The 26818-nt window shown below is 39.4% G+C and overlaps 1 protein-coding gene across 2 annotated transcripts; it reads left to right on the plus strand.

Annotated features, from left to right (window-relative positions):
* On the plus strand, positions 1-26581 carry SUCLA2 (succinate-CoA ligase ADP-forming subunit beta). Of its 2 annotated transcripts, XM_056327285.1 has the most exons (12): positions 1-99; positions 3318-3430; positions 6107-6290; positions 15369-15468; positions 15648-15810; positions 18572-18700; positions 19150-19288; positions 20643-20804; positions 20886-21028; positions 23596-23716; positions 24016-24104; positions 25777-26581. In XM_056327285.1, exons 3-12 carry the CDS (start codon positions 6194-6196, stop codon positions 25849-25851), a joined length of 1218 nt encoding a protein of 405 aa, XP_056183260.1. In that variant the 5' UTR covers positions 1-99; positions 3318-3430; positions 6107-6193; the 3' UTR covers positions 25852-26581. The 2 variants fall into 2 exon arrangements, with proteins under 2 accessions (XP_056183260.1, XP_056183258.1); XM_056327283.1 differs by lacking the exons at positions 1-99; positions 3318-3430 and adding an exon at positions 4008-4163.
* Positions 26582-26818: the final 237 nt, after the last annotated feature.

A 26818-nucleotide genomic window follows, 5' to 3' on the forward strand; every position in this document is an offset into this window, starting at 1 on the left:
CATTCATATCTGGTTCCATTAAGAGTACTGTTTGTCATCAGGATGTGCTGTCAGCCCAAAAGTGGTCACTGTCTTCACAACACTTCATAGAGAATAATGGTGAGCATATGCAAGAGCAGTAGGACAAATTTGAGCTGTACTGTGTTGAGAGTTCTACTGTCTTCATTGCTTGTTAATTATTTCTTTGCTCTGCTGTGTACAGACAAGACTGAGTCATCAGAATGAGTGTAGGTGGTGAGACATTTCTGTTTTATTTGTAGCTCTGCCATTAATATTTTATGTGACCTTGGGCAATTCATAGGCTGCCAAAGATGTATTATGCTCCAGCTTCTATGAAACTTCTGGGTGTGTTCAATCCCAGCACAGACCGAGACAGAAGAATATAAAAGTATCCATTAGCTCAGGACAAAAATCAGTACTTGGTGATCCAGAGTGGATGTCTGGAATACAATCAGCAAGAAATCATGGCAGGGCTTTCAACTACTCTTCTACAGCCATCTGTGGCTCAGTGACTTCTCAAGGCAGAGGTGGCTTCTGTGTATTTACTAACCCTCTTCTCATTTCTCTTCTTTTTTAAACCTACCAAGACTCCTCTTGAGCCCATGTAAACTTCCACCATTTGCAGCATCTATGGCAAGGTGCTCCACAGCTTAGCTATGTGAAAAATGACTTTTGCAAACAAAATCCTTTTGTGTACGTTGGACCTTTCACCTGCCAGCCTTCCCTCGTGTTTCCCACTTCTTGTATTAAGAGAGATGGTGAGCTGGTGCTTAATGTTCGTACTGTCCCCTGCAGAAAACTGCAGCCATCCAGACCTGGCAGCGTGTACATTAAATGCCTGTTGCAAGGACAGGTGAAGATGTCAGAGTCCTTGAAGGAGGGACACTGGAGCACCTTCAGGCAAGGACCCTGGATTGCCTTTTCTGTATGACAGTCATCAGGACAGATGGAATAACCTGCTCATATTGAAAATGGGTGCAGTGAATAGTTTCATGTTATTAGGTGCTCCGGAGTGTTTGCTTAGCAGCCTGCAGTTTGTCCAGAGTTAATCACAATGGTACTTCTGCAGACAAGCAATGCAGAGAGAATTCACTGGCTGCAAGACATGCTATGTAAAGCAATGTAGACACCACTGAAGGATTATTCTTACTTTGCTTCAAGTCAGATTCTTTGCTCTGACCTTGGCTGGTCCAGCAGTTGAACCGGTTTACTCACCTACCATACTGAAACAGTGAGCTCCTCCCTCCTGTCTTCAACTAAAAGTGTTCTAGAAAGCTCAGTGAAGTTTTCCTCACAGGTACTGGGATGCTTTTTAAGCACCTGCTAAATCTCTTCTTTTTTTCTTGAATTTTTTCTGCCCTCTAAACTCATGACCTTGGCAGAGGCTTTGGCTTTCTCTGCTCAGATGTCCTTCTTGGCAAGACTCTCTGTCCTAATGTTTTTCGACTTAAACAGCAACCAGTGGAGCTTACAAGGGCTGGGAAACAAATTGGGTTGTACCATTGTCACTAGGTAGATGTGGTAACTATGTAATAAAGCAAATTCATATCTATTTTACAATGCTTGAGCCTTCTGGGATGCTTTATTTGGCCTCAAACAGCTATCTGTCTGTTAAAACATCTTTGCTCCTTCTACCTCATTTGCAATGTACCTTTTTCCTCCTTCTTTATAGCTTTAAGTACAGCTTCAGAGAGGGCCTTGATCCTTGTTAAAAAGCTTACTCTGACTTCAGCAAGAAATCTCACTGTTTTAAACTTCGAATAGGAAGGAACCTGTATCTAGAATTTTCTGGAGATTAAGCAAAATATCTGGATATCTATCAGAATGCTACGGCGCATTCCCCTTTCCTTGCAGTCTCCCCTAGTGTAGGTCAGGGATTGAGCTAGGCTGAGAGTATGCAAACCTGAGTTAGTTTAACCGGGCCCACTAGGAATTTGCCTGGGTTTAGCTGAGATTGTTGTCTTTTCCTTTTTCTCTAAGAAAGCAAAAACAGGTGAATGTGTCATTTCCAAGAACTGATGTTTTTTCAGGTTTGTGTTGCATTAACTGCCGACTGTACTGACAGTCTGAGCCAGATGGTGGCACTGGTGATCAGACAGACAGAAATCCGTGCGTTTTTACAGCGCATCACAGCTGGATGAATTCTCACAGCCGAGAAGGAAATGGGACAACGCAACATCCAAACAATTAAAGCTCTCCGTATAGCTGTGTATCAGACTAGAGACAATGGCAGCAGCTGCCAATATTGCAAGACCATTTGTAATATGTCTTGTATATGTAACATTTCTTCTTTTGATGTATAAGGTAAAAACCTGCATCTTCAAACGGGAAGGAGAAGTCATGTGTAGTGAGAAGAAAATACAATAGTAGTTGTACTCTGAATGTCTTACAGCTCTTTGCTACGGCAAGGATGAATTATAAGCTCAGAGATTTGTCCATCTTTCTTGCAGTAGTGAGCAACTGAGTCAGGATGTAAGTTCCTTCCTGACTCGCAGCCAGTACTTGTTTCTGAATAGTAGCTTAGGGCTTTTAAGCTTAAGGTTCTAAGTTCTGCCAAGCTTCCTTACATCGTCTTTGTAAACTTTGTTGCATGCCCTTTTTTGCCCCTTTCCAGGGGGGAGGTCATTTTGGAGAGTCTCTCAAGAGTTACAGTAACATTTCCTGAAGTTTGTGTAAGTGTGTACAAGTACTGTCCTGGGACAGAGCTGCAGGCAGGGTGAGTAGCGCAGAGCCAGTGTGCATGCATAGGAGAGGAAGAGCACAAAGTGTAAGTGCCTTTTTTTGTTTTCTTTCCCATTGGCAGAAGGAAGCCTTTCTGTCACCTGTGGTGGAAAAATTTGGATGGACTATCAAAATTTTGCAGCTGCTTACAGGTTCGGTGACATGTACTCCTGCATTGCATGTCTGGATGTAAGAGGTGCAGAGGGAAGTGCACTGCTGAGCTCGCTGCAGTGCTCACAGGTGACAATAACACTAGGACAGCAGAGGACCAGAAGCAAAATAACTGAACCATGGCTAGTTACTCTCTCTTTTGCAATATTCACCCAAGGAGAAGCTATGCAGTATCATAGCTGTAAGTGCACTTTCCGTTTCAGAACACAAAAAATGCAGCTTATCTGGTTATTAATTATGCAGTAATTTGTTACAAAACTCAGGAGGGTAACAGCTCTAGCATGGCTTTCCTTCAAATCAGATCTAGCTGTGATGTTCATGGTATGTGGAAATAACTGCATTTTTCCTCATTATGGGTAGAGGACATTTCCCGTTCTGTTTTCCCAGGCCACTAATCTTTTCCTAATTACTGTCTCCTTTGAAAGGAAAAAGCTTCACCTGCTTGTGAGTCACAAGGCCCGTTCACTGGTTTCTGCAGAGATGTCTGTCCCCTGGTTCGTTAGTGACGTGATGCAAGGCCACCACGGTAAATGCACAGGTACTAAAGCACAAAGGCGGAGGCGCAGTTCTGGGCTGTGAGGCCCAAGGGCTCTCCTGTCATGGCGGGGGGAGCCTGCTTGGGGGGCGGTGAAGGGGGTCTGCAAAACGGGTGCCTAGAAATACAGGGTCTTCAGTTTGATAACGGACATGTTTGAGTTGTTGCACGGAGACACCCCGAAATACGAAAAAAAAAAAATAATTCCTCACAGTAAAGATATTCGCAATTTTTCCATTTTGAAGCAGCACTGGGCTGAGGGGGGCGGCGGGAGGGAGCTGGGGCCTGCTCCTCGTGCCTGACGCACACGGCGCCAGCCGAGGCCGGCCTGTGTGGGACGGCAGCGAGTGGGTTACGGCCATTTTTAGGGTCCCTGCAGAAAACAAACGTTGTTTTATTTAGAACAAAATAGTTGAAAACCGAGAGGCTGGGAAGGCGGTCAGCTCCAGCGCGGCCGATGGGCGCGTTGGGCGGGGCCCTGGGAGACCATAGAGCCGCCCCTCCCCCCGTCCCGCGGGCGCCAGTCGCTGAGGGAGAGGAGTCGCGCGAGCGCTTCCTGCCCCGCCCCGTCCCCTCTGCCCCGCCCGCCCCGGCTCGGTGGCGGCGCCTGCGCGCTGGGAGGGGCGGCGGAGGGCGAAGGGGCTCAGCCATGGCGGCCTCCATGATCTGCAGCCGAGCGTCGGCCGGGCTGAGGGGCAACGGCATCCGCGCCGCGCTGGGCACCGCCACGGCGAAGGTAGCGGCAGCTCGGGAGCGGAGCGGGGCGGGCCGGAGCGGGCAGGGCCGTGCCGTGCCGGCTGGCGTCGGGGTCGCTCCTTGCGAAGCGGCGACGGAGGAGCGGCTGTCCCCTGCCGGCCCGCCGCCGTCCTGCCCTGCCCTGTCGCGGCGGCGGGGCGGGCAGCCGGGTGCTCGCCTGTGGTGTACAGTTTCCGCCCCCCGCCCCCCCCCCCGCCCCGCTGCTGCTCTTGCTTGTCTTCCCGGCGTGGTCCTCTTTTCCTTCCTTTTCACACCCCCCTCCCCTGACTTGCTTGGAAATCCCAGCGCTCCCATCTCCGCCGTCACCTCACTCGTACGGGGGGTCGGGCCGTGCCGGTCAGCTCATCTCCCAGCCTCCGCTCCTGTTTTCCCTGAACGCCTTTTCGGCGTGCGGGCTTGTTTTCGGTTGCAGACCCCCCGGAAAGCGGTACAGGCAGCAGAGCCGGGGAGCCTGGAGGTGCAGGCCCTCCGTGCGCCTTGCCTCTCCTTCCACGCCCGGGGGAAGGTCGCGGTCGCCGCCGTCCCCCTCTCGTGTTACCCTGCCGGGCCCGGCCGTCACGGTGCCAGGAGCCGCAGCCGTCAGCGCGGCTCGCTGGGGTTTCATGCCAAGGAGGGGGGCCTCCTGCTTGCAGAAGGAATCCCTTGGAGGTTAAATAGGTTCTCTCAGTTAGCTTGAAGTGCCCTGGTAAAGCTCTTGTGTCATCTGCGTTCTGACTTGATTTTAAATGAAACAAAACCTTAAAAATCCTGTCTGTGTGAAACTTCCAGATGCAGACTGATTTTTGTGGTACTTGTGCCCATGGTACATGCTGAAAAAGTAAAAATAAATGCAGAGTTTTGCCTGTATCTAAGTTTGGTTTGTAGTCTTTTTGCTTTGAATCTCTCAGTGCTAGTTTATGTTCATGGATTGGCTGAATTCAGTAGGTTTGCTGTTCCGTATGTGTATAAAATTAAGGTCTTGTTCCTATATCATGAAATGTGAAAACTGCAGCAAATATTTTTTACGTATGTTAATAGTTTTCTTGTTATGAAATACAGTTACTTTACAAGGTACCCTTTGGAAGTCTGTCTTGTCTTAAAGTCCATGAGTATATGTTCTTTTTAAAAAGTCATTACTCCTGTAGTAGTACTACTGGTGTTTTATAATCAAAATCAGTTTTTCTCTTTATACAAAATATATATCAGAAATTTGTGGAGTTCTGTATGTCAGTTCGGCAGGTGAAATAAAGACTCATTCCACACTGGAACTTCTTGTATCGGATATTAGGCATGTTATATTTTACTTGGCATTTGAAATGTTATTTTGCACATTTGGCAACCCTCTGATTCAGTGTAGATGTTTGAAACAAGTCATAGCTAGTTTTCTTCTGTTTCATGATAGTCATATGAAGACTAAGTAGTCTGTTCTGTAGCAAATTAAATTCGCCAGGTACAGCCAGTGAAGGTGGTCTAACTCTGCTACCCCTCCTCCCCAGGTCTTAGTTTTTTAGTTTGATAGACAGAGGCAATCTACCAAAACTTTTGAAGAAACCTATTCTGTGAGCTTTTCTTTGTCTCTTGTGCTTCCAAATGTCCTCAAGGTTCTTTTCCCTACAGATACATTCCTTAAAGTACTTAAATGCTAACCAAATACTTAAGGGTGTTTTAACCCTGCCAGCCCTTGTCAGTGCTAGCAGCTTCACCAGCAATTTCCTGCTGCCCCAATAAAACCTCACAAAACCCCATTCTAGACCTGACACGAGTAACTAATGTGGAAAGGTAATGCACAAGTGTAGGATTATGTGTTCAGGTGTTTGGATTGGTACACTAAACTGTATTTGTTTAATAGGTAGGCTTTTTTTTTTTTAACCTAAACAGAGAAGGTATTTTTTCACATCACAGTCACGTTCTTTGTTCTTTTTATTTTCTGTTCTTTTCCTTCAGGTACTTGGTGGAAGTCCAGGAATACTCAATAATCATGGATTCCAGGTGCAAAAACAGCAGCAGAGGAGGCTGTCACTACATGAATACATGAGTATGGGACTGTTGCAGGAGGCTGGCATTTCTGTTCCACACGGACTGGTTGCCAGGACACCAGACGAAGCTTACAAAATAGCAAAAGAAATAGGTATAATATTAAAGAGAACATATACAATATAAGCATGGGATTGATACAAGGTGTAACTACTTGTTCTGTCTTTCCTGGTAAGACATTTATTGGTGTTCTGAACATACCTGCTCTTTAAGAGAGCCTTTCCTGTGATGCAACTTTCTTGCAGATTTGAGTGTTTACTTTTTCTCAATGTGAAGTTTTCTAATGCTTAAGGTTACCCAGTGCACAAGCACGCGGTGAAATCAGTGAAGTGACCTAATTTTAAAGACACTCTTGGTTGTGTGTTGAGACTTGTTTGTGAAACTAAACTGTGTCCTTGAAATTCCTTTAACATAGGATCAAGCCCTTCCCCACTGGATGTGAAGGTATATTTCAAGCATCGTCATCCCTGTATCCCAGATATTGCAGATACTTTTCCTGTAACTTGTGAGTCTGGGTTAGAAGGAGAGGGACAGGTATAAATTGTATTAGCCCAGACTAATACAACTACCTAAACTTCTTTGAGATGAGTAATAGACTCTACTCTGCGCATATTCTGGATTTCTTTTTGCTCGAAAGCAAGGTTAGAGGAAATCTTGTATGAACAGCTTCAGTGTTGGTGGCAGGTAAAGCTTCTGTAGTCAAAGATTTCATATAGAACAGAAGATACAAATGCAGGAGGGGGGAACTTTGCCTTGTAGTTATATGCTAAATTCCTGGCTTGTTGATGAAAAAGCAACCAATCTCCTTTGCCTGGTGCTTAAACACTTTGCTCAGAGGGGAGTCCTATAGCAAAGTAGGTATGTCTGCTGGTTTATAGCAGTTTATATAGCTGTCATACGTATGCCTTTTATTTGGACCATGTAACCCTGTGCAATTTCTCGGGGGTCAGAAAAATGAAGTTGTGAAATGTGTGAGTCAGCAACCTTTAGTAAGCTAGAATAAAAGAATTTGGGGCTTCTGGCTGTCAGACATGTACTCTGTTGAAGCTGGTGTGCATCTGATGCTGTGGCTTTCTTTGGTACTTGAGATGAGAAAGGGAAGACTTCTGAAAAGGAGAATGCACTAAAGGAGCTTGAGTTCTTGAGACATTGCTCGAACGTTGTTCAGAACTCATTCTGAATGGTGGCATATTATCCTTTGCTCCAGTGTTTTGGATTTTTTTGTTATTGTAGCAGTTTCTCTATAGTTTTCATTTAGTATGTACTTCAATCCAAACCAAACAAGCCAAATCTCTAGCAGAATGAAAAAGGTCTCACTTTTTTTGTCCACCTGTTCATTGTTTATTTTTGTTGTGTAAGAGCTGCTGCCAGTAGATACCAGTTTATCCTTTGCTTCCTTTTATGTGTTAAACTGGTTTTTCAAATGTTTGTCTAAACCGCTACAGAGATAGTTGGAAATACTGCTTGCTCTGTCTCCCTAGTGCTGATTCACATACTCCTGATAACCTTTAGTCAGAAACCTGCTCTCTGTAAACTTGAGTTTGGCATTGGAATTCTTTCCTTTTGCAAATACCTAATTTCATTTAGGAATGGGTAACTTTTTATCTCAATGTATAACAAATACAACCTTCTCATTAACAGAGATTATCATAATTTAGCTGTGGCTGTAGCTAAATCAGTGTAACCCTGTTATATGAACAAAGCCAAAGCTTAACCATACTGAGGATTGTTATCACTGCTAGGTAACTAGTGTGTGGTAAAATCAAGGTGAGGCATATGAATGTTGCAGTTTGTCATGGAGCCTGTTTAGAACAGTGCACTAAATATTCTTTAAATAACAAAATAATGAAATTTGTTAGAATTTCGTTTGTAGTTATGCTTATCTTGAGGTCTAAAGTTAGATGAGGTCTGGAAGCTAGAAAGGTTGCTTCCCCTTCCCCCAGTCTTTCTTGTACTAAGTACTTTTTCTTTTAAAGGCTGAAGTGTTACAAAAAGCGCATATTGTTTACCCCATGTGAAGTACAGTATTTGAGCTTGCATTGTTTTCTTCCCTATTACATTTATCTGGACTCTTAAGGAAAAAAAAAACTGAATTTTTTTTTTTTAAATGTGATTTCTGCTGCAGCTATCAGATTTCTTAAAGTGCTGTTTTCAACTCAGATTTCTGTTCAGGCTGGATTCTGCAAGTGATTATTGTTTTGCTTCTGCTTTTTAAAGTCTCTTCTGTTGTGCCATGGGAAGTTGGCTGTTGTAATTATTACAACATCGGTTTGCCTATAGCTTTTTCTTTTCATGTTTGTCTGCCTGTTAAGTAATAAATCCCCATGACTATTCTCATCACAAGCAACTTTTCCCTATAAAGAACCCTCCATCTCATTTCAAGTAAATTGTTACTACATACTGGTTCATGAAACTATTATGCTTTTAACATAACTCCTACAGTGATTTAGTCCCTGGGAGTATGTTTAGACCTCATGTAAGTGTCACTGCTTGCTTGCTTTTCCTCCAGTAGTTCACTGCCTCCATTCAAGACCTCTAGTTCTCACTTTTGCTACTCGGAGCTGAGAAGACTTGCATCTGATGAAGTCTTTAAAGACTTCACTGATTTAAAAAAAAAAAAAAGTCTTTTCAGATATTTGTGGGCTTTGCAATCTGTGGCTTTTCATATTTTACGTGAGCATTTCACTTAAACTTTGAACAAGTGAGCTGAGTAATTCTGTTTCACAGCATTGGTAAGAGGCAGCAGGATCTCTTGGTTGCCTCTAAGTTTATGGTTTACTCTTAGCCTATGTGTACATTCCAGTTAGCACTGTGACTGGTGCTGATTGAGAGGTTGATACTTGTTATCAAGAACATGACTAATGAACCTAAAGACTGTTTCTTGAAGAACAGATGCTTCATCAATATGATAGCAGATAGCTTAGCAGAATACACTCTTTGAAATGTATAGTATTGCTGTTTGTTGAGACAGCACCTATGAAAGTGTATGTATTGCTGTAACTGCAGTTTCGAAGCTTCCTGACACTTCCTTCTGTTAGTTGTGTGGAAGGGAGTGACATACTGTGTGTCTGTAGAAAAGTCTGCTTTTCTTTCATAGCATATATTTCCATTCATGATTATTTGAGAGGTAAGACTTCTGAAATGTTTAATATCTTGAAGCAGCTCTTCTGCTCCCGTAGTTCTGTAGGATTTTAATACAGTGCATCCCACAGCTTTACGCTCGTGGCAGACAGTCAAATTTTGGTAAAATAAAAAGCTGTTCGGAATAGGAACTATTGAGAATCTGAGTGTGTAACATTTTACCTTTTTACACCAGAGTTCTTGCAAGAAGACTGAAAGCAATGGAGTCTGTGGTTTAAGAAGTTTAAAAGATTTAGTCTATTTCCTTATCATTGTGGTTTATAAGGAATGATCTTTTTTGATATGCTTTCTATGGTATGACTCAAGTAATTGGATTGGCTGTATTCCTGCAGACAGTTTCGTGATTAATAGATGTATCTCTTCAGACCTTTCAAGTTCTTTTCAATGTTACTGTTTCATTTTTCTGCCTACTGCTCAAACATACAACCTGTATCTGTTAAGAAAAGTAAAATATATAAACCTGGATAGATTTATAAATAGATTGATTGATCTTATGCTTGATTTAGTCAGAAACCAAAGTTTAGTACAATGTGTGCAGTGATTTTCTTAGGTAAAGTACTAGCTTTTTCTTCAGTAGCTCTTCAAAAGAATAGGTGTTTCAGGCAGAAAAGTTTGGGGTGGTTTTCTCCTTAGTGTATGCCACGCCTTCCTCGGTAGTCTGATTAAGTCTTTTTTTCCTTTGTTCTGTGTCACACTGAAAGCTCCCATCTAGCTTTTTTGTTCCTAATACTTTGTGGCTGTTTTGCCATTATCAGTTTTCTCTGTAAATTACCTGCTTGACTATGTTGAGTGATGTCTTTTAGGTTATCTGTAGAGTCTGAAGCTCCAGTGTTTGCTCAGATGCTGTAGGTAGGACATGGATGATGATCTAAGGTGGCAACCTTGTGCAGAAATCTCCCAGGTGTTTAAAAAAAACAAACACAACTGCTGTAGTGGTCAGTGTTAAGTAGTTCTTTTTCTGATTATGTTCCTGCTTCCCTGGTCAAAATCTCTAGATAACCAGCAGTAGTAGTCTAGAAACCAAATGCTGACTTGAATTCTGGTGAACGCTTCTTTTTTGGCATCTGAAGCTTACATTTTTCTTCAACCTTTGCTTTCTTCTCTAGGACTTCACTCCTCTGAAGTTCTAATATCAAAGCATACTGTTGATAATAATTCACTAATTAAATAATTCGTCTAACCAGCACATTCACATTCTGACCACTGTATTTTAATCGCTTAACTTAAGCTATTGCCAAAACGAAATCTCTGTTGTGAGTTGATGAAAAACTTGATGCAGCTGATCAATGTCAGGAAGTATTTGTAGTAGTGAAACATCTTGTTTGCTATTTTCTTATCAGCATCCTGACTGTCATGGTCTTTTCAGTGAAAGTATGCAGATTCCTGGCACGTGATTATTTCAGTAGTCATACTTCTGATTTGCACGCAGTGATTCTTCTAACAGTTTCAAATGCCGAAAAAAATGTAATTTTGAAGTTAAATTCTAAATAACTATACTTATTAACAAAAAGCAGATGGTATACTCTCAAGTATTGGCAGAGTCGGCATACTCTTTATGTTGAGACTTCTGTTGATAATATGCTGTTAGTTACAAGCCCATCTTTTCCCTCCCTAATTCCAGTAAAGACAACTATTTTGTTTAAACTTAAGAGTTTTTATTATATCTGTGCAACAAGAAAAAAAAATGGTTTCCCTTATAAATGGTGAGATGTTCTTCCTGGTATTAAAATCTTGTAAATACAGAGTAACTGAGGCAAAAGTTATGCGTCTCTGTCTCTCTCCCAGGGTAAGTTTGTAGTTAAGGTAGTTAAGAACTTGATTGGCACTTGTGTAACTAACCTATCACTGCTTTTTATTGTTGTCTGTTTTGTCAGAACACATTAGGCTTGCATAGTTACCGAGAAGGTGTTTTTAGTATGTGGAAAGCAGTAGTGCTACTACAGTCAATACTGAGTAGAGAATTGGCAATTGAAATGATTTGACAAAAGTTGGAATGGAAACTTGTAAAACAGAACATTTTAATAAAGTTTGTCTGCCCCTAGTCATCAGACTACCTACTTGTACAGAAAACTTCCAAGATAGAACAGAACAAAAAGCCTTCTTGCCTTTTAATAAGCTTATTATAAGGTTGTATTTGATGTAGACCAATGCGTGCATGCAAGCAGAAAGAGACCTTTCTCCCAGTTTGAAAGCTTAAGTTATGGAATCAAAAATTGTTTGTTCCAATGAATAAGTATCAGTTTTTCTAGAAATAAAGATTGGGCTGTTTCCTGACTGAATGACTCTTCTGCTGTCTAGTTAATAAACCATTGTTGAAGGTGTTAGTATTGTATAATTTTTCTTGTCCTGAACAGATAGATACTAACTCAGTGTTCTGCTGATTTCAGGCACCTGTTTTCATTGGTATCTGCTCTTAATTTTCTACATGTGTTCTGATTGTTTTCAGGCTGTTTTGCTTTTAGTGCTAACTGCCATTAATATGGAAGTGCAGGCCTTAACGAATACTTGTTCTGAGTTTTGTGCATTGGTCTGTGGCTTGCTTGCCTGAGACATGAGAGCTGTCCTAAATGTTTGTTATTTTGTTCCAGTGCCCTGTTAGGGCTTTATGGCTGCTGAAAGATTTCCTGCTTTCTGTCCTGCTCACTTCAGTATCCCTGTGTGTGTGCTTGTCACACGGTGCACGGGCTTGCAAAAGGTTTTTGCCTTCAGTGGAGTCACTTTTCTGATACGCTTCAAGGCATGATTGTACAAATGTTTATGCTGGCACAAGAAAGAAGACTGGAGTGAAAAACAGGGAACAGGAGGCAGGACAGGACTGTTGCTGTGGTGTAGTGTTGACTGGTATAAGCTGTCTAACTTTGTACGTGGATACCTGCTCATTGAAACAAAAACCTAGCAGTATTTCAAAGCAGTGTGAGTACACCAGAAGGGCACAACTGTTGACACCCAGTAGAAAACTATGTTATCTGCTGGTTTCCAAATTTTTTCTTGGGTTACTGTCTCTGCTGTGTCAGGTTGTGTGATAGTGCTGCAGCTGTAACACTGCAGGTGAGGTGTGTGACCAAACATTTCTATCCTCTGATTTTAGGGTCACTTTAAATAAGAGCTGTAGGAAAAAGGGTTTATCGAACAATAAATTTTCTGCATGAGTTAAGGTTTTCTCAGGACATGTTTGTTTCAGGTACATCTGTGCAGCTTAATTGCTTGTAAACATAGCTGGTCAAATAACCCTTGAAGTGTTTTGTGTTTATGCAGTCAAGCAGCTAGTTAGCTTGCAGTGCTGTAGGAAAATAAATTGCAAATCGTTTGTCCTGCTCATTTAATGCCATGATTGTTGCACTCTGTTGCATAAGGGATAGTCCAATGACAACTTTGTTATAGCCAAAACTGACTGCAGGAAGTTTAAAGTTGTTTCTCACACACTTTTTTTCCGGGTGTTTTTATATGTTGCCAAAGTGTGATCATGCAATTACATTCTTGAGAAATATCCTATGTGATCAGGGCAGTGTTTCATCTAGCCCAATATTCTGTCTCTCATGGTCATCACAAAATAGCATGCTATTCAGGGAGATTGTTAGCTTGGCTGTTTTCTGCAGTTCATATCCCTCATTTCTCCCCAGCATCCTTTCTAAAATTGACTTCCCTTGATAGGTGGCTTTTGGTTTTGGCTGGTGTAGAGCAGGAAACTGAATATACGATGCATGTGTAGTTGTGTGTTCTTGCTATGTCCCTCACCAGGTATGGTGGCTAAAGACCATAATCATGTTCTTGCATCATTCTCCTTTGATAGATTTAAAGTAGTACCAAGCTCTTGTAAGAGAAGCTCTTCATTTCAGTGATCATCATAAGTAACCAGTCTTTCCCATTGAAAATTACATTTATCATCACGTCCAAAGCTAAATGTAATGTTCCAGCTGAGATTGTACTAGAGCTTTAGTCGGCATCAGATTCTGACTTGTTCAGATTCTGGTCTTTAGTGCTAGGAGGAGCACTACAAAGAAGGTGCCAGTGGGTGAACTTTATGGCTTTCCTGAAAGCTTCTCTACAGAAGCAGCTTTTGCCTTCTGGACTTAGTGTAGGAAAGAAATAGGACCCTCTTTTCTGAACTTCCTAGTGGACTGCAAGTTAAATCTTTTAGTCTTTATTACTAAGTATATCAGTTCTGAATCTGTCAAATATAAAACTTATGTGGAAAGCTCAAAATAGTAAAATAATGCTGTTGTATTTTAAATCTTAAATATTTGAGTCCAGATCCTTGTAAAGGAGCCCGGGTGGGATCCTCTGTGAGCAAGGGAGTGTGTGTGGTGTTTTGTTTACGTGGGTTTCTTTTTTGGTTTGGTTGTTTGGTTTTTTTTTAATCTCTTCACAGAAAAGAAAGTATTTTCCTATCTTTTATGCTAATACCAAGAAGTCACGCTCCTCCAAATTTTGTGGTTGTATGTATGTACAAAGTAAATTGTATTCAAATTGATGGAATTTTATTTTTAAGCTTGCATGTTTGAGTATGTGGCTTCATTTCTCCATGAAGCTACTATTTATAATCTTAATCATACCTGAGGCTTAGTGTTATCTAAAGCAAGCTTTGTACTTAAAGTAATTGCATAAAACTTAAGTCTTGTTTTGTGTGGCTTCTATAAAGCATGTTAACTTACTTGTTCGCTAGCACTTAATAGCTATAAAAAAGTTATCTTCAGGAACTGAATTAGATAATAGACTATAGTAAATCAAAATATATTGAATTTTATAACCTTCATGCTTCTTGTGCCAAAGAATTTCATATCAGTTGTGATTTCAGAGATCTGTTGTTAGTAGACAGTCAAGAAGTAAAATCTACAAGCAGCTAGTTGGGAATAGTAACTTGAGCATTCCCTTTGCTTATAGCCACCCTAGCTTGTGATGTTATGCAAGTTAATTTTATCTGACCAGGCAGGATACAGGTCAAAAAAGGAATCAACACAACTTTTTTGTTTCTTCCATAATCTTTTTCAGTATGCATAGCAGCTAGTTTTTCTTGAGTACTGTAATTTTTCTTAGGCTTTTCCATGGTTGCCTTTTCACATCTAAGAGAACAGCAACTTCTTTCTTTGCTCAGAAAGACCAGAGTAGCTCAGCTAATGGTAGCATGAGAAAAGATGGGATGTGCCACACAAATGTGAATGGGGCAGCTCTTAACATCTTGCAGTCCATTTGTTCTCTGCAGTGTGTTCAGTGTAATTGAACTTGAATAACAACTCAGGGCTTTGTTTTTCTTCCTTTATCACCTTAAATGACTTTAACTTTTCTCTTTGCTTTTTCTCTTTTAATGACACTTCAGAATATTGCAGTTGATTTTGATTATATTTTCGTACTTTACTTTTTAAACCCAAATGCACATTCTCCCCTACCTGGAAGAATATTTTGTAAAAGATTTTTAAACAGTTAAAGCCAACTAAAGGGCTTACTCTGCGTACTGTGGGAAAAATAGTGGATTTGCTTAGGTCTCTGACTTCTGCAAAGCACTCAAGCATATGCTCAGTGCTCTGTTGAATGGAAACTGTAGCGGACCTGCAAGTTGGCTTGGGTAAGTGCCTTAGTTACATATCATTGCTGAGAAGATAGTGGTTACACATATGGGGTATTTGTACTTGATTGAGGAAAATATTTAATTATAGTATGTCACATATTCAGTTTCATCTTGTTAATAGTCTTTGAGATACCATTTCTTACTGGGTGCTTAATCATTTGTGATTCAAACACATGCTAAAAATCAAAACACTCAAAGTGTCAACACTTTCGGATGCTAACTCACCAAGGTTTGTTCACAGAACAGCCTAAGCTGTGCTTTGTGGATGGTTTGTGACTCTTGGAATAAGCTCTGTGAGTTACATTACAGTTTTGTATTCACATATTTGTGTTTTGAATTGGGGGGTGGGTGTTGGGTGGGTGGGGGCAGAGGAGGAGGGATAAAATGAAACCAGCCTTTATTATTCTGCCTGGAGCAATTCATTTTAGTAGTCGCAGATGACAAATTTTGGGTTTTCTTTCATTCTAGGTTCAAAGGATCTTGTGGTTAAAGCACAGGTTTTAGCTGGTGGTAGAGGAAAAGGAACATTTGAAGGTGGCCTCAAAGGAGGAGTGAAAATAGTTTTTTCGTAAGTTGTTTCTAAGTATCTGAGTGGAAAAACATTCTGATTTTAACTTATTGCTTAGTTTAAAATCAGTGTTTTAATTATTAACCTTAAAATAACAAAAATGAGATAAGATTTTATTTTATGCTACTTCTGTTTTTCCAGCAGTTTCTTTGTTACATTCTGAGCTTCTTTTATTCTAGTCCAGAAGAAGCAAAAGATATCTCCTCCAAAATGATTGGAAAGAAGTTGTTTACCAAGCAGACAGGAGAAAAGGGCAGGATATGCAATCAAGTATTTATCTGTGAGCGCAGATATCCCAGGAGAGAATACTATTTTGCAATAACAATGGAAAGGTCTTTTCAAGTGAGTAATATCAGAAATAGAAGTAAACTAATTAACTTGTTATAGCTGAATTAAAAAAAAAAAAAAAACCAACCAAAACAACAGAACTGTTTACTGTACTGGTAACTTTGAAAATCAGAAACATGCATGAGCTAAATTTTGTTTCCTAGTATCTCTGACTATGAGTGCCTTAGTGTTTAAATGCTTTAAAGATGTAGTGCTACAGCTTAAGGAATAACAAATGAGTATTGATAGCCCCAACTGAAGTTCAGGGTCATATGGCGGAAGGGGAGATGGGTGGAATGAGGGAGTTGTTTTCATTTTGGTTTTAGTTTGCACTTATCTACCAGATGCTCATACTAGAATTTAGTTTAAAAATACAGCTATGTGTGTGCATGTACATGTACACACCATTTAAGAGTGTCAGGAACAAGATAAGTGAAAGTCTTTTGGAAGAGCCAGTGGTCTTGGATAAATAAAACATTCCTTTTCTCCAATGTGTGACAGTTCCTAGAGGTGCACAGGTGTGTCCCTTAGTTTTGAGAGTGCTGGTAGCTTTCTTATGCCAATACTCTGCAGGAACTGGTAAGAAAGTTTAGGCCTAGAGATCTGTCTTGAGAGCTTTTGGGAGGCTGAAAGCCAAAGTGTCTCCAGTTTGTACATTCTGTATGTGTGGATATATAGATTTTAGGCTACGTTTCAAACCCAGTTACTTAAATGTGTCAGTGTGTTTTCTGACAGAGTAGTATTCTATTATGGAGCACAGACTGTGAATTGCTAAATAATTTCAACAGAAACAGAGTAAAGCAGATCTTGGAACTTTTTTCCTGAAGCTCAACAAAACCTGAGTTTGGTCTGTCCAGATGCTTAAGAGTTTGCAGAGGCACTGTTCTTGGTAATTAGAGGAGTATCTCTGGCATGAGTATGAAATAATTTTATGTGGAGGAATGAGTAAGCTAGTCTTACACTTCTATTTTTCCCTTGCAAAATTAGGAGTGAAATACTGTATTTTTTCCTTACTCTTCCCTCTGTAGCATTCTTTTTGATGTGAAGGTATCAGTTGTTTTGGGTTTTAGTACAATTATGTGACTGGGGCATCTACATTCTGTTGTACTGTATTATAGAGCAGGGAAGATCCAAGTGTTACAGTATGCACCCCAGGTTTACCACAAGGTGGCATTAAAATACTGTAAATGGCTAGATTTTATATTCTTAAAATTGTGGTATCAATAAGAAAGCATCCTTATGGAATTTACTGTAGCTGCTTTAAGCAAATTAGATAAAGAAGGGAAACATATTTTCCTGACTTGCTCTTGCTCTTGTGTAAAAAAATAAAAATAAAATAAATCTTATTAGTGTATATGGAGCATAACTGTGTGGATTATTGTCTTTTGATAGGGATGTGCTTTGCTTTTACTGCTGACTTTAAGTCATGTTTTTAGATGTGCTTGTAATTGCTTTAACTTGTCTAGGATGCTTATGGTGAGGAAATGCCGCATCGGTGTGAAGGCTGAACAGCATACAGTGTGCGTTTCTGATGTTGTTGCAAACCTCTTCCTTTAAGGGGGGGAAGTATGCAAAATAATTGAAAGTGGAACTTGCTGTCTTGGATGTTACTCACCAATGGGGGCAAGACCACTTAAATTTTAAGCAAAATGGTTCACTTATTTTTCTAATGTGTTTTTAGCTTTCTGACTGTTCAGGATATGAATATCCAGAAACGTTCATTGTGTTGAACCTTGCTATTAGATATAGGATAATTTGCCATCTATGTTTCCATTTGGAAGGATGGTGGTGGGAAGGAAGTGCTGTGGTTAAGCGTGTTCTTTGAACCGGTGTCATGCTTTCTGTAATTAGTCGTCAACAGTTATAAGGCTGTTTAATGTTTAAGACCTGTGTTGATATGAAAGGCTACCTTAGTACACCAGCTATCATAATCCATGCACCAGGTGGTGATAAGGGAAGGTAGGTTGAGACGATACAAGTGAGTATGTCTTTACTGTAAACTGGAAGACTGTTCCTATGGAGAGAGATTTTTAGGTTCCGTGGTAGCGAGTCCTTGGAGACAGATTTGTAGGTTCCATGGTAGTGAGTCCCTGGTGCTTTTGTTGAGATAGCTGCTTTTTTTTTTTTTTTTTTTAATCTCTGCAGCAAATGTTACCAATTCCGGTTTCTTAATTTCTTTTATTGAATAAATGGGTGATGTTTTGTCAGGACTCTGTGACTTGCTTTCCCTGATGGCTGTAGTTGTTGTGATTCTACTGAACAGGAGTATGCAGTAATTTGTCACTAGGTTCCGCAGATCTAGGTTTGTCCTTGGAGCTGAAGCATGGCAGAATGAATAAACGAGTGTTTGGCATTCGATGTGTGTTTGTGTAAGGGTGAGTGGAGAAGAAAGGGAGATAAGGCTGTTCTTTTTCTGGTGACAACCTAGAAAATAAAATGCATGTGGCTGCTAAGTTGAATCTTTCTATCAAATTTTAATAATATGTCTGTGTTAATTGATCTGTTGCTACAGTGTATTCAAAGGAAAATTTTACTTGTTAAAAGAAATTGGACCTAAGGTACACCTTAAAATTTGGAAAGTATTACTATAAGGTTTTATATAGATTTATTGAATAAATAGTAACGTTCTCCTCGGAGCATACAAGTAAAATGCCAAATAAAAAAAATTCCAACTAACAATAAGATTTTACTTCTGTGAGGTATATTATGGGAAAAACTAAGTTTCAATTGTGGGGTATTAAAATTACTTATGCTTTTTTTTTTCTTTTTGTTCTAGGGTCCTGTGCTGATAGGCAGTTCTCAGGGTGGTGTTAATATTGAAGATGTTGCTGCAGAGAATCCTGATGCGATAATTAAGGAACCCATTGATATAGTAGAAGGCATAAAAAAGGAGCAAGCTGTTAGGGTAATTGTTAATGTGGAAAAGTACACATTACTGAGGATGGGAGGGTTGTTTCTAAATTTTGTTAAGTGTGCATGTATTCAACCCGCTGAGTTGTCTTAAACCCTTTTGACATTTTGAAATAGTTTTGAACTAGATATTTAAGTATTTGCAGGTGATAGTCAATGTAATTCCAACTGTGCATGGCAGTGCTTTATCTAGCTTTTATACAGCTTTGTGAAGGCATGGGGTAATGACTTTTTACTAGCTCATTTTTAGGATAAATGTGGTGTTTTATATTGAAAACAATCGTTTGAAATGGAAGAGTTACATTTTTCCTAGGAGGGCAGGGGAGGTGCTGCGTTTATAAATTCAGTTGATGCTGAAATAATTGCTAAGCTGTGAAATTCCTAATTTGTAAATAAATCAAACCCTGAACATCAGTTAACAGATAAACAATTTTTTACTTTCAGCTTGCCCAAAAAATGGGATTTCCTCCTAATTTGGTGGATGAAGCAGCTGAAAATATGGTCAAATTATATAATCTCTTCCTGAAATATGATGCTACTATGATAGAAATAAATCCTATGGTTGAAGATGCATCAGGAGTTGGTAATGTTTCTTCTTCATATTCTTCATGTAACAACCTGATTTTTTTGTAAATCTTAGTTGCTTCACACTGCTAAAACTTCAGCTGTATACAGTAAGAATTCTTAGCGTTAATGTGGTATGTTGAAAACAGAGTTTAATAAAGCATATAAATTTGAGAATCTAGGCATAGTAGATACCTGCTCTTAATTGCTAAGTAGGATCTTAACTTTAAATAGCTTCCTTTTTAAACTTTTCGATTTATTTAGTAAGAACACATCTTCTACTCTTGAGTGTTTGGCTACCCAGGATAAGGTATTTCTGGAAACTGGGTCTTTGCAGAATCCATGAGTTGAAACTTGACCCATCTTGTGTATTCAGAGTTGGTACTGAAAAGATAACCAGAGGAGCAGCATCTTCTAGAATTCTGCCTTTGCTACTCAGGCATCAGAATGACTGCTTGAGTTTGATGTTTGATGTATTGAAAGACTATAGGTGCTTTAAGTAATATCTTGATGGTTATCAGGTTTTTAGCATATCCAGTTGCAGAATAGTGAGTTAATATTCAATCACAGCCAGTTGCCCTCTCACCAAAGAATACATCTGTGGAGAATATTTGTACTTGATTTCAAGTACAACAGTGTTAAATTTAAGCGTGAATGTAGCTCCTTTGTCAAAGCTTACCGTTAGTCTACTGTTACTGTTCTTTTATTAATATTATTTTTGAATGATACTGCTTAAATGAACAGTATGGAGCAATCTCTCACATCTGTTTCCCGTACCTTGTCATTTTTATATCATCTGTAGCGAGGGGTAGAAATGAAGCCTTACCTTTGTACAGACAGCAACTTAGTTCTGAGGTAAAGAATACTCTAGGGTTTGGATGTCAGCAGTGATATCTAAGTGAAACTTTTGTGTGTATTCTTCTGACACCTTTTCTTCCAACTCGAACATTTTTTCAGTGTGTTTCTGTGCTTAAATGCATGCACGCACACACTATATATATATAATCTAAAAGCAGAAAACTAAGAGGGATTAAAAAAACCCAAACCAGAGCCCTTCTGTAGAGATTAATTTTATGCTAATTACTGAAGCAAAATTTGCCCAGATTTATCAAACAGCTCGTTGTAAGCTGCTTTGTTCTTAGAGTGTCTCAAGAAATACAATTATCTTCCCTTTTAGTGCAGTTAAAGGGACTTAACATTGTGTGGGTAAACTGGAGAGAATCTTGTATTTACATGCAGTGCTAGGTGTGTCTTTTCAGCAAAACTTTGGACTGCCTGAGATAGCTGCCAAGTTTGACTTAACGTACTTCTCACATATTCATGTAGCAGTTGAGCTATTATTCTAATACGAAATGATTTTTTTTTTCTTCCAGTGATGTGTATGGATGCTAAAATAAACTTTGACAGTAATTCAGCCTATCGTCAGAAGAAGATCTTTGATATGCAGGATTGGACACAAGAAGATCAAAGAGACAGGGATGCTGCAAAAGCAGATCTCAACTATATAGGATTGGATGGAAACATAGGCTGCTTAGGTATGTTTAATTTAATGAATTTTAAATGGCCTAGTGGATTTATAAACTGAATTCCTAAATGTTATCTTTATTCTTACATAGTCAATGGTGCTGGCTTAGCTATGGCCACAATGGATATAATTAAACTTCACGGCGGAACTCCAGCAAACTTCCTTGATGTTGGTGGTGGTGCTACAGTGCAGCAAGTGACAGAAGCCTTTAAGCTTATTACCTCTGATAAAAAGGTGAGGGAAGAGTTGGCATACCAAGGTCCTACACAGTGGTAAAATGTGCTGCGATTTGAAAGACAGTGCTTCGTGCATGTTCTTCAGAAAATGTGTTTTTATGAGCATAGAATTAAAAAGAGAAGAAAATGGAGATATTAGCTTAATCCTGGTGCAAATGAAGGTAGCCTGAAAACCTGTTTCATTTTTTTCCCTCCTTATGTAAAAATAGGTTCTTTGGCTGTGTACTGAGTAGGCAGTTTTGCATCCTCCAGTTAGTTACAGCTTTGAATTTGTTTGTTTTCATCTTTCCAGAAATCTTTGAGTCAGAAATCACTGTTCAGATGGGTTTTGTGTTTGGTGGTTTTTTTTGGTTTTTTTTTTGACTGGGTGTTTTGTGCATAGAGTTGTAGAAATGAATATTCACTGTGCTGTGCACAACCAAGTTTCTAAGGTACTCATTATATGTAATGTAAGGTAAAAGAACCTTGGGCTTGGAAAGGGTTTATGTTTCATGCTAGCCAAAGTTTATCAGAAGTGTTTGAATATTATTAAAATAACAAATTGGTTGAAACTAGAGGAGGAGCTTTACCATGCTAGAATGACAATGTAAGGACCGGATTGATGGTCTATGTAGAGGTGTTTGTTTACCCTAGTGGGAGCTTGATGGGGAGTTTTGGACTTTTTAAAGAACAAAAAATATGAAGAAGATGTAACTGCAAAAGGTGGGAGTGACTTGCAGGATCTGGTAATGGTATGCCGCTTTTGCACCAGAATTTCATGCACCACTTGCTCATCTTTGGAGAGGGCCAGAAACAAATGATGAGTGATGTTACAGAGGAGTTCAGAAAAATCTTGGAGACATTTTTGTTAACAAATGCAGAGTCTACCACAGTCCAAGAATGTGTTATAATCATAGAATCATATAGGTTGGAAAAGACCTTTAAGATCAAGTCCAACTGTTAACCTAAGACTGCCAAGTCCACCACTTGTCCGTAAGGACCACATCTACATGTCTTTTAAAAAATTTCCAGGGATGAAGATTCCACCACTTCCCTGGACCACCTGTTCCAATGCTTGACGATTCTTTCAGTAAAGATATTTTTCCTAATCTCCAGTCTATACCTCCCCTGGCACACCTTGAGACCATTTCTTGTTGTCCTGTCACTTGTTACTTGGGAAAAGACCGACCCCCACCTGCCTACACCCTCCTGTCAGGCAGCTGTAGAGAGGGATAAGGTCTCCCTGAGCCTCCTTTTCTCCAGACTAAACAGCCCCAGTTCCCTCAGCTGCTCCTCATAAGACTTTCTGTCTTCCCTCGCTTTGCCGAAAGAATGTGAAAAGTGAGGGACACAGGCACAGAGCGCCTGAATTACAGAGAGAAGAGAAGACGAATCAAGGAAGAATCTAGGGGCTGTTGATCTGGGACAGGCTTTTCCAATGCCAATTTTCTGCTGATGGTAGGTGTCAAACAGACTTATTAATATATTCTTTCCTTTTTTGCCTTCCTTCAGCTGCACATGCTTTTATCAAAAAACAGTGACTGTAGCTGGGATTCCTGGTGCTGAAATTCAAACAGTGGTACAGCTCACTGGTGTCATGGACTGCACTCTGACTGGCATGATGGGCTCAGTTTGGGGGTTGTTTGGAACAGCCTGCTGGGGTGCCAGCCTAAGTTGCTGCTACCCATTAGTAGCAGGAGCAAGAACGATGCCACACAGATGAGCTAGTCTAATTGCAAGATAATGAAAACCGAGCTACTGTTAATTAACCAGTTGCACATTAATGTTTTGTCTTTTTAAGTTTATTCTGCCCTCCAAGGCTGTCTACCTATTTTTGCTCCTACTTTATTTCATGTTTCACTATTGACTGTGATCTTTTTACCCCTCCTGCCACCACTTGAGTAGGAAAAGACTTCCCCTTAACCTCAGGCGTAGTGCTCCTGATTAAAATATATTTCAGATAGCTTACCTCTAAGCATGCTAGCTTTTAAGTAAACTGTATAAACAGTGTCTTGTGTATGAGTTTTGTAAAATTTTGTGTTCTTTAGCATGACTTCTTCAGTATGTGGACGTACTAGTGTGGGAGGTACCTTTGCCGGAGCAATGTTGTAAAAGGAAAGATAAACAGTTGACAAATTAAGTGATTAAATTACTGAAGTTTCGTCTGTTTGATTTGCTTGAAGAAACTCAAACAGCTCTCTATTCATCGTGTTCAGAATATTCTGAAATAAGATACATTGTTGGCTTTGTACAGAAGATGGGTGTGTGTCTTTCCAAGTAGCTACACAGAATACACACTGAGTAGGAGAAATGGCAATTGTCTGCAACTTGTGCTGAATTGAAGGACAGTGTGCAAGTTTCCTGGGACAGGCATTTTTGCAGTACTGTTTTCCTGAAGTAACTGTTTTGTTGTATGTGACTTTATAGAACTGTACTTCTGTGACTGGTGTTCTCTAGAACTGTATTTCACAGAGTCCCTTATTACATTTATGGAGCTTGATTTTTTTCTTACGCTGAAAGGCTGAGTGGTGCTTTTGTTTGATGTGCTTCTGGCTGTTTTTAACAAGAATATTGTTGATTCTGTAGGTACTGGCTATTCTGGTAAATATATTTGGTGGCATTATGCGATGTGATGTGATAGCACAAGGTATCGTTATGGCAGTAAAGGATTTGGACCTAAAAATACCAATTGTGGTTCGGTTGCAAGGTGAGTGTGCTTCAGTACATGTTAAATATATTTCTGTCCATACTGACAAATGTTCTTGAGCTTGTGTTGCATAGCAAGTTGCCTGTAGGATGAAGGCCGTGGGGAAAAGTAAGGCAAACCTTGAATTTAGTTGGTGAGGATTGGCAAGTTAATAAAAAGAGATCTCTTGCTTTTATAACTACTAAAGTTGTTGTCTTTAAATTTATTTGCTAATTTACTTTTGGAACAGGCTTCCTAGAAAATATGAGAATTACTCTGGTAGTAGGTCAATAAGAGCGGCATTTTCTCTGTTTCTTAAGGTACACGAGTTGATGATGCCAAGGCTTTAATAACAGCTAGTGGCCTCAAAATCCTTGCGTGTGATGACTTGGATGAAGCTGCAAAAATGGTAAGATAGCTGGCTCTGAATATTCTTTTCAGAACATAGCATCTGTTGCAGAATATTGAAGAGTTGAAACTCTGTTCATTCAACTAAAGGTAGCTTAGGATAAATCACAGTGCCAGTTACTATCAGGGCCTGAAGCAAATGTTTTATAAATGAGTAAGTGCATATTTTATAAGGAGAACTATGTAGTCAGAAGCTATTATACTCCAGAAATTTCTGTGTTTGGGACTTCTTTTTTTGTTTGTCTACCCCCATGCCCCACCAAAAGGCAGGTTAAAAAACACCAAAAAATCCAGGCAAAGGACAGAATCAGTCACTCTGCTTGGTAGGGGCATGACTAAGAGCTTAGCTTTATTAACTGGAAGAAAATACACTGCATTTTTGAACTACCTCAATTTAACACTTCCTTTGATAGACCACTGTATTTCAGTGTGCATGATTAAAACCAAGCATAGTTGATTATCCTGTTGCCTCATGAAGTAATTAGATGTTCAGACAGGTGGTTTGTGTTTGGGTGGTGTTTTTTTCTTTTGCTTTGTTTCCTGGGGTTGAAGCTGTAGAAGCAGCTGTGGCTTGCCTAGAGGAGGAACTTGCTTAGCTTGACTTTATGGCCCTCTGTTCTCAGGAATAGTATTAACTCCTGCTAGGCTGATCAAGCATTGGTTAGGTCAATGGAAATCTTCCCTAGCAGTATGTGTGGGTCTTTAAGCTGTCTTGCATCTACGTAACGCATCTTTTAAAGCTGCTGCTGAATCTGAAGTTCTCAGCTGAATCATGGAGCCATGCGAATGGAGTTAAAATTAGTTTTATAATCTTAAATTGTCTGTATCTGTAGAAGCACTCTTTGAATGGGTTATAGTTGTTTTTGTATGTTGTCCTTAGGTAGATTAGGTTGTCCTTGAACAGATTTATGTAAGATGATACTATGAATGAGATAAACAAATGGATGAGGATAGATCAGAGTAATGAACTGAGCATTTATAAACTTGTTATGTTAAAGTATTTTTTTCTACCTAAATATTCAAGAGATGTCTGTAAATAGTTCTAGATAACTAGTATTTTACTGAAGATGAAAATTTAGTGTAGATAACAGTGAAGATGAAAAACTTTCATCTGCAAAAAATTAGAGGGCATCTGGTGGATTTTGTGTCATAGGGGAAGTTACGGTTCTGAATCTTTTTTTCCGAAAGTCAGTTACAACATTTGATTCAAAGCAGGAAATAATTCGTAGCAGTTCTGAGTTGTTATGCAAGAGAAGCTGAGGCTCCATAAGGTATCAAAATAAGATCCAGAGGTGCTTGCAACAAAAATTCAGAGGAGAAATAGCTTCTGGAGATATAGAACCTCTTGTGAGTGGGTACCCCAGCACCTCCCAAGAAAAAAAGTGTCATGAAGTTTAAAACTACTAACATTTTATCAAGATATTTAGTTGTAAATGAGAACCAGACATTGTGTAACTGTGTGAGAAGTTTTCTAAAAGACTTGACTGATCTTTCATTTAAAAACAATTAAGATGCACTTGGACTAAGTAACAATTCCCCCCCACCCCTTGCCCTTTTAAGATCTTGCTAATGATTTTCTGATTCTACTTTGTTTAAAAAGATTGGTCCAGCTCACTCAGGTTAGGATTGTTTTGAAATTAAGTTTTTATTTTTTGGTTTTTTTTTTTTTTCAGGTGGTGAAACTCTCTGAAATAGTAACCTTAGCAAAACAAGCACAGGTGGATGTTAAATTTCAGTTGCCCATTTGATCTGAGAAGTGTCATGCCAATGTATAACATGTTCTCTGAAATACTGTGTTCTGTGGGATATTTTTCATCTTTTTATGTGCAGAGGTTATGATTGTTTGACAGGCGCACAAACTGAAATACCTGGTCTTTAATGTTAACATTCAGAATGGTCAGAGTTCTTGTAAAAGTCTGTATTGCTGATATTTAGTCCTTAGTTGTTCTCAAGCCTCCAGCTTCTGCTGCAGAATGTCACTTGCAATATACTTCTGCCTTGTCCAAAGTAAAGCTTCTGGTTGAAAAATAATTTTTCTGAATAAGTTCTGAAGTTACTTTATTGTAAATTTGTATTAGCCTTGGTTAAAAGTAAATATGACTAGATTATCTAGTTGTCCATATGGAGAAATGTATTGAAACGGTATTTTATATTGGAGACAGTTGTACTTAGCAGTGTAATGGACATGAGCAAACCAATCGTTATTTATGAACAGGTGCATTTGAACTTGATCAGAAACATTTTTAGAAGTTCCTCACTGAAGTGGCTGGTAACTCTTCTGGACAACATGTTTAATCACTACAAAATATACTGTAGCACTTAGATTTTCACAATTTCTGGTCCTTACAAAAAAGGCATTGTGTAGTTTTATATATGAACAAGCATTTACCAAACTTCAAGGAGACAGAATACATAGAGAATTAAAATGTCTATTGTACATTGCTAATAAAAGAATACATTAATAAAATGTCTCCCAAAGCTTCTACTGTCTTTTTCTTTATATGTCACCATTTTGATAAATTGCATATACTCGTGGATTAAACCATGATTTGAGATAGCAAGCTAAAAGCTTTTTAGGAGTAAATTTACAATAGCACATATATTAATTTTTTCCTCTTTGAGTTGCATTGCATGATTAAAATCTTGTGAGCTCACTCTGCATAGAAAAGCTTGGGCAGATAGCATGCATATGGCATACTACTAAAGTGGCCAGAA

Source organism: Falco biarmicus, chromosome 2 (genome assembly GCF_023638135.1).
Source record: "Falco biarmicus isolate bFalBia1 chromosome 2, bFalBia1.pri, whole genome shotgun sequence".
In the NCBI taxonomy this organism is placed as follows: domain Eukaryota; kingdom Metazoa; phylum Chordata; class Aves; order Falconiformes; family Falconidae; genus Falco; species Falco biarmicus.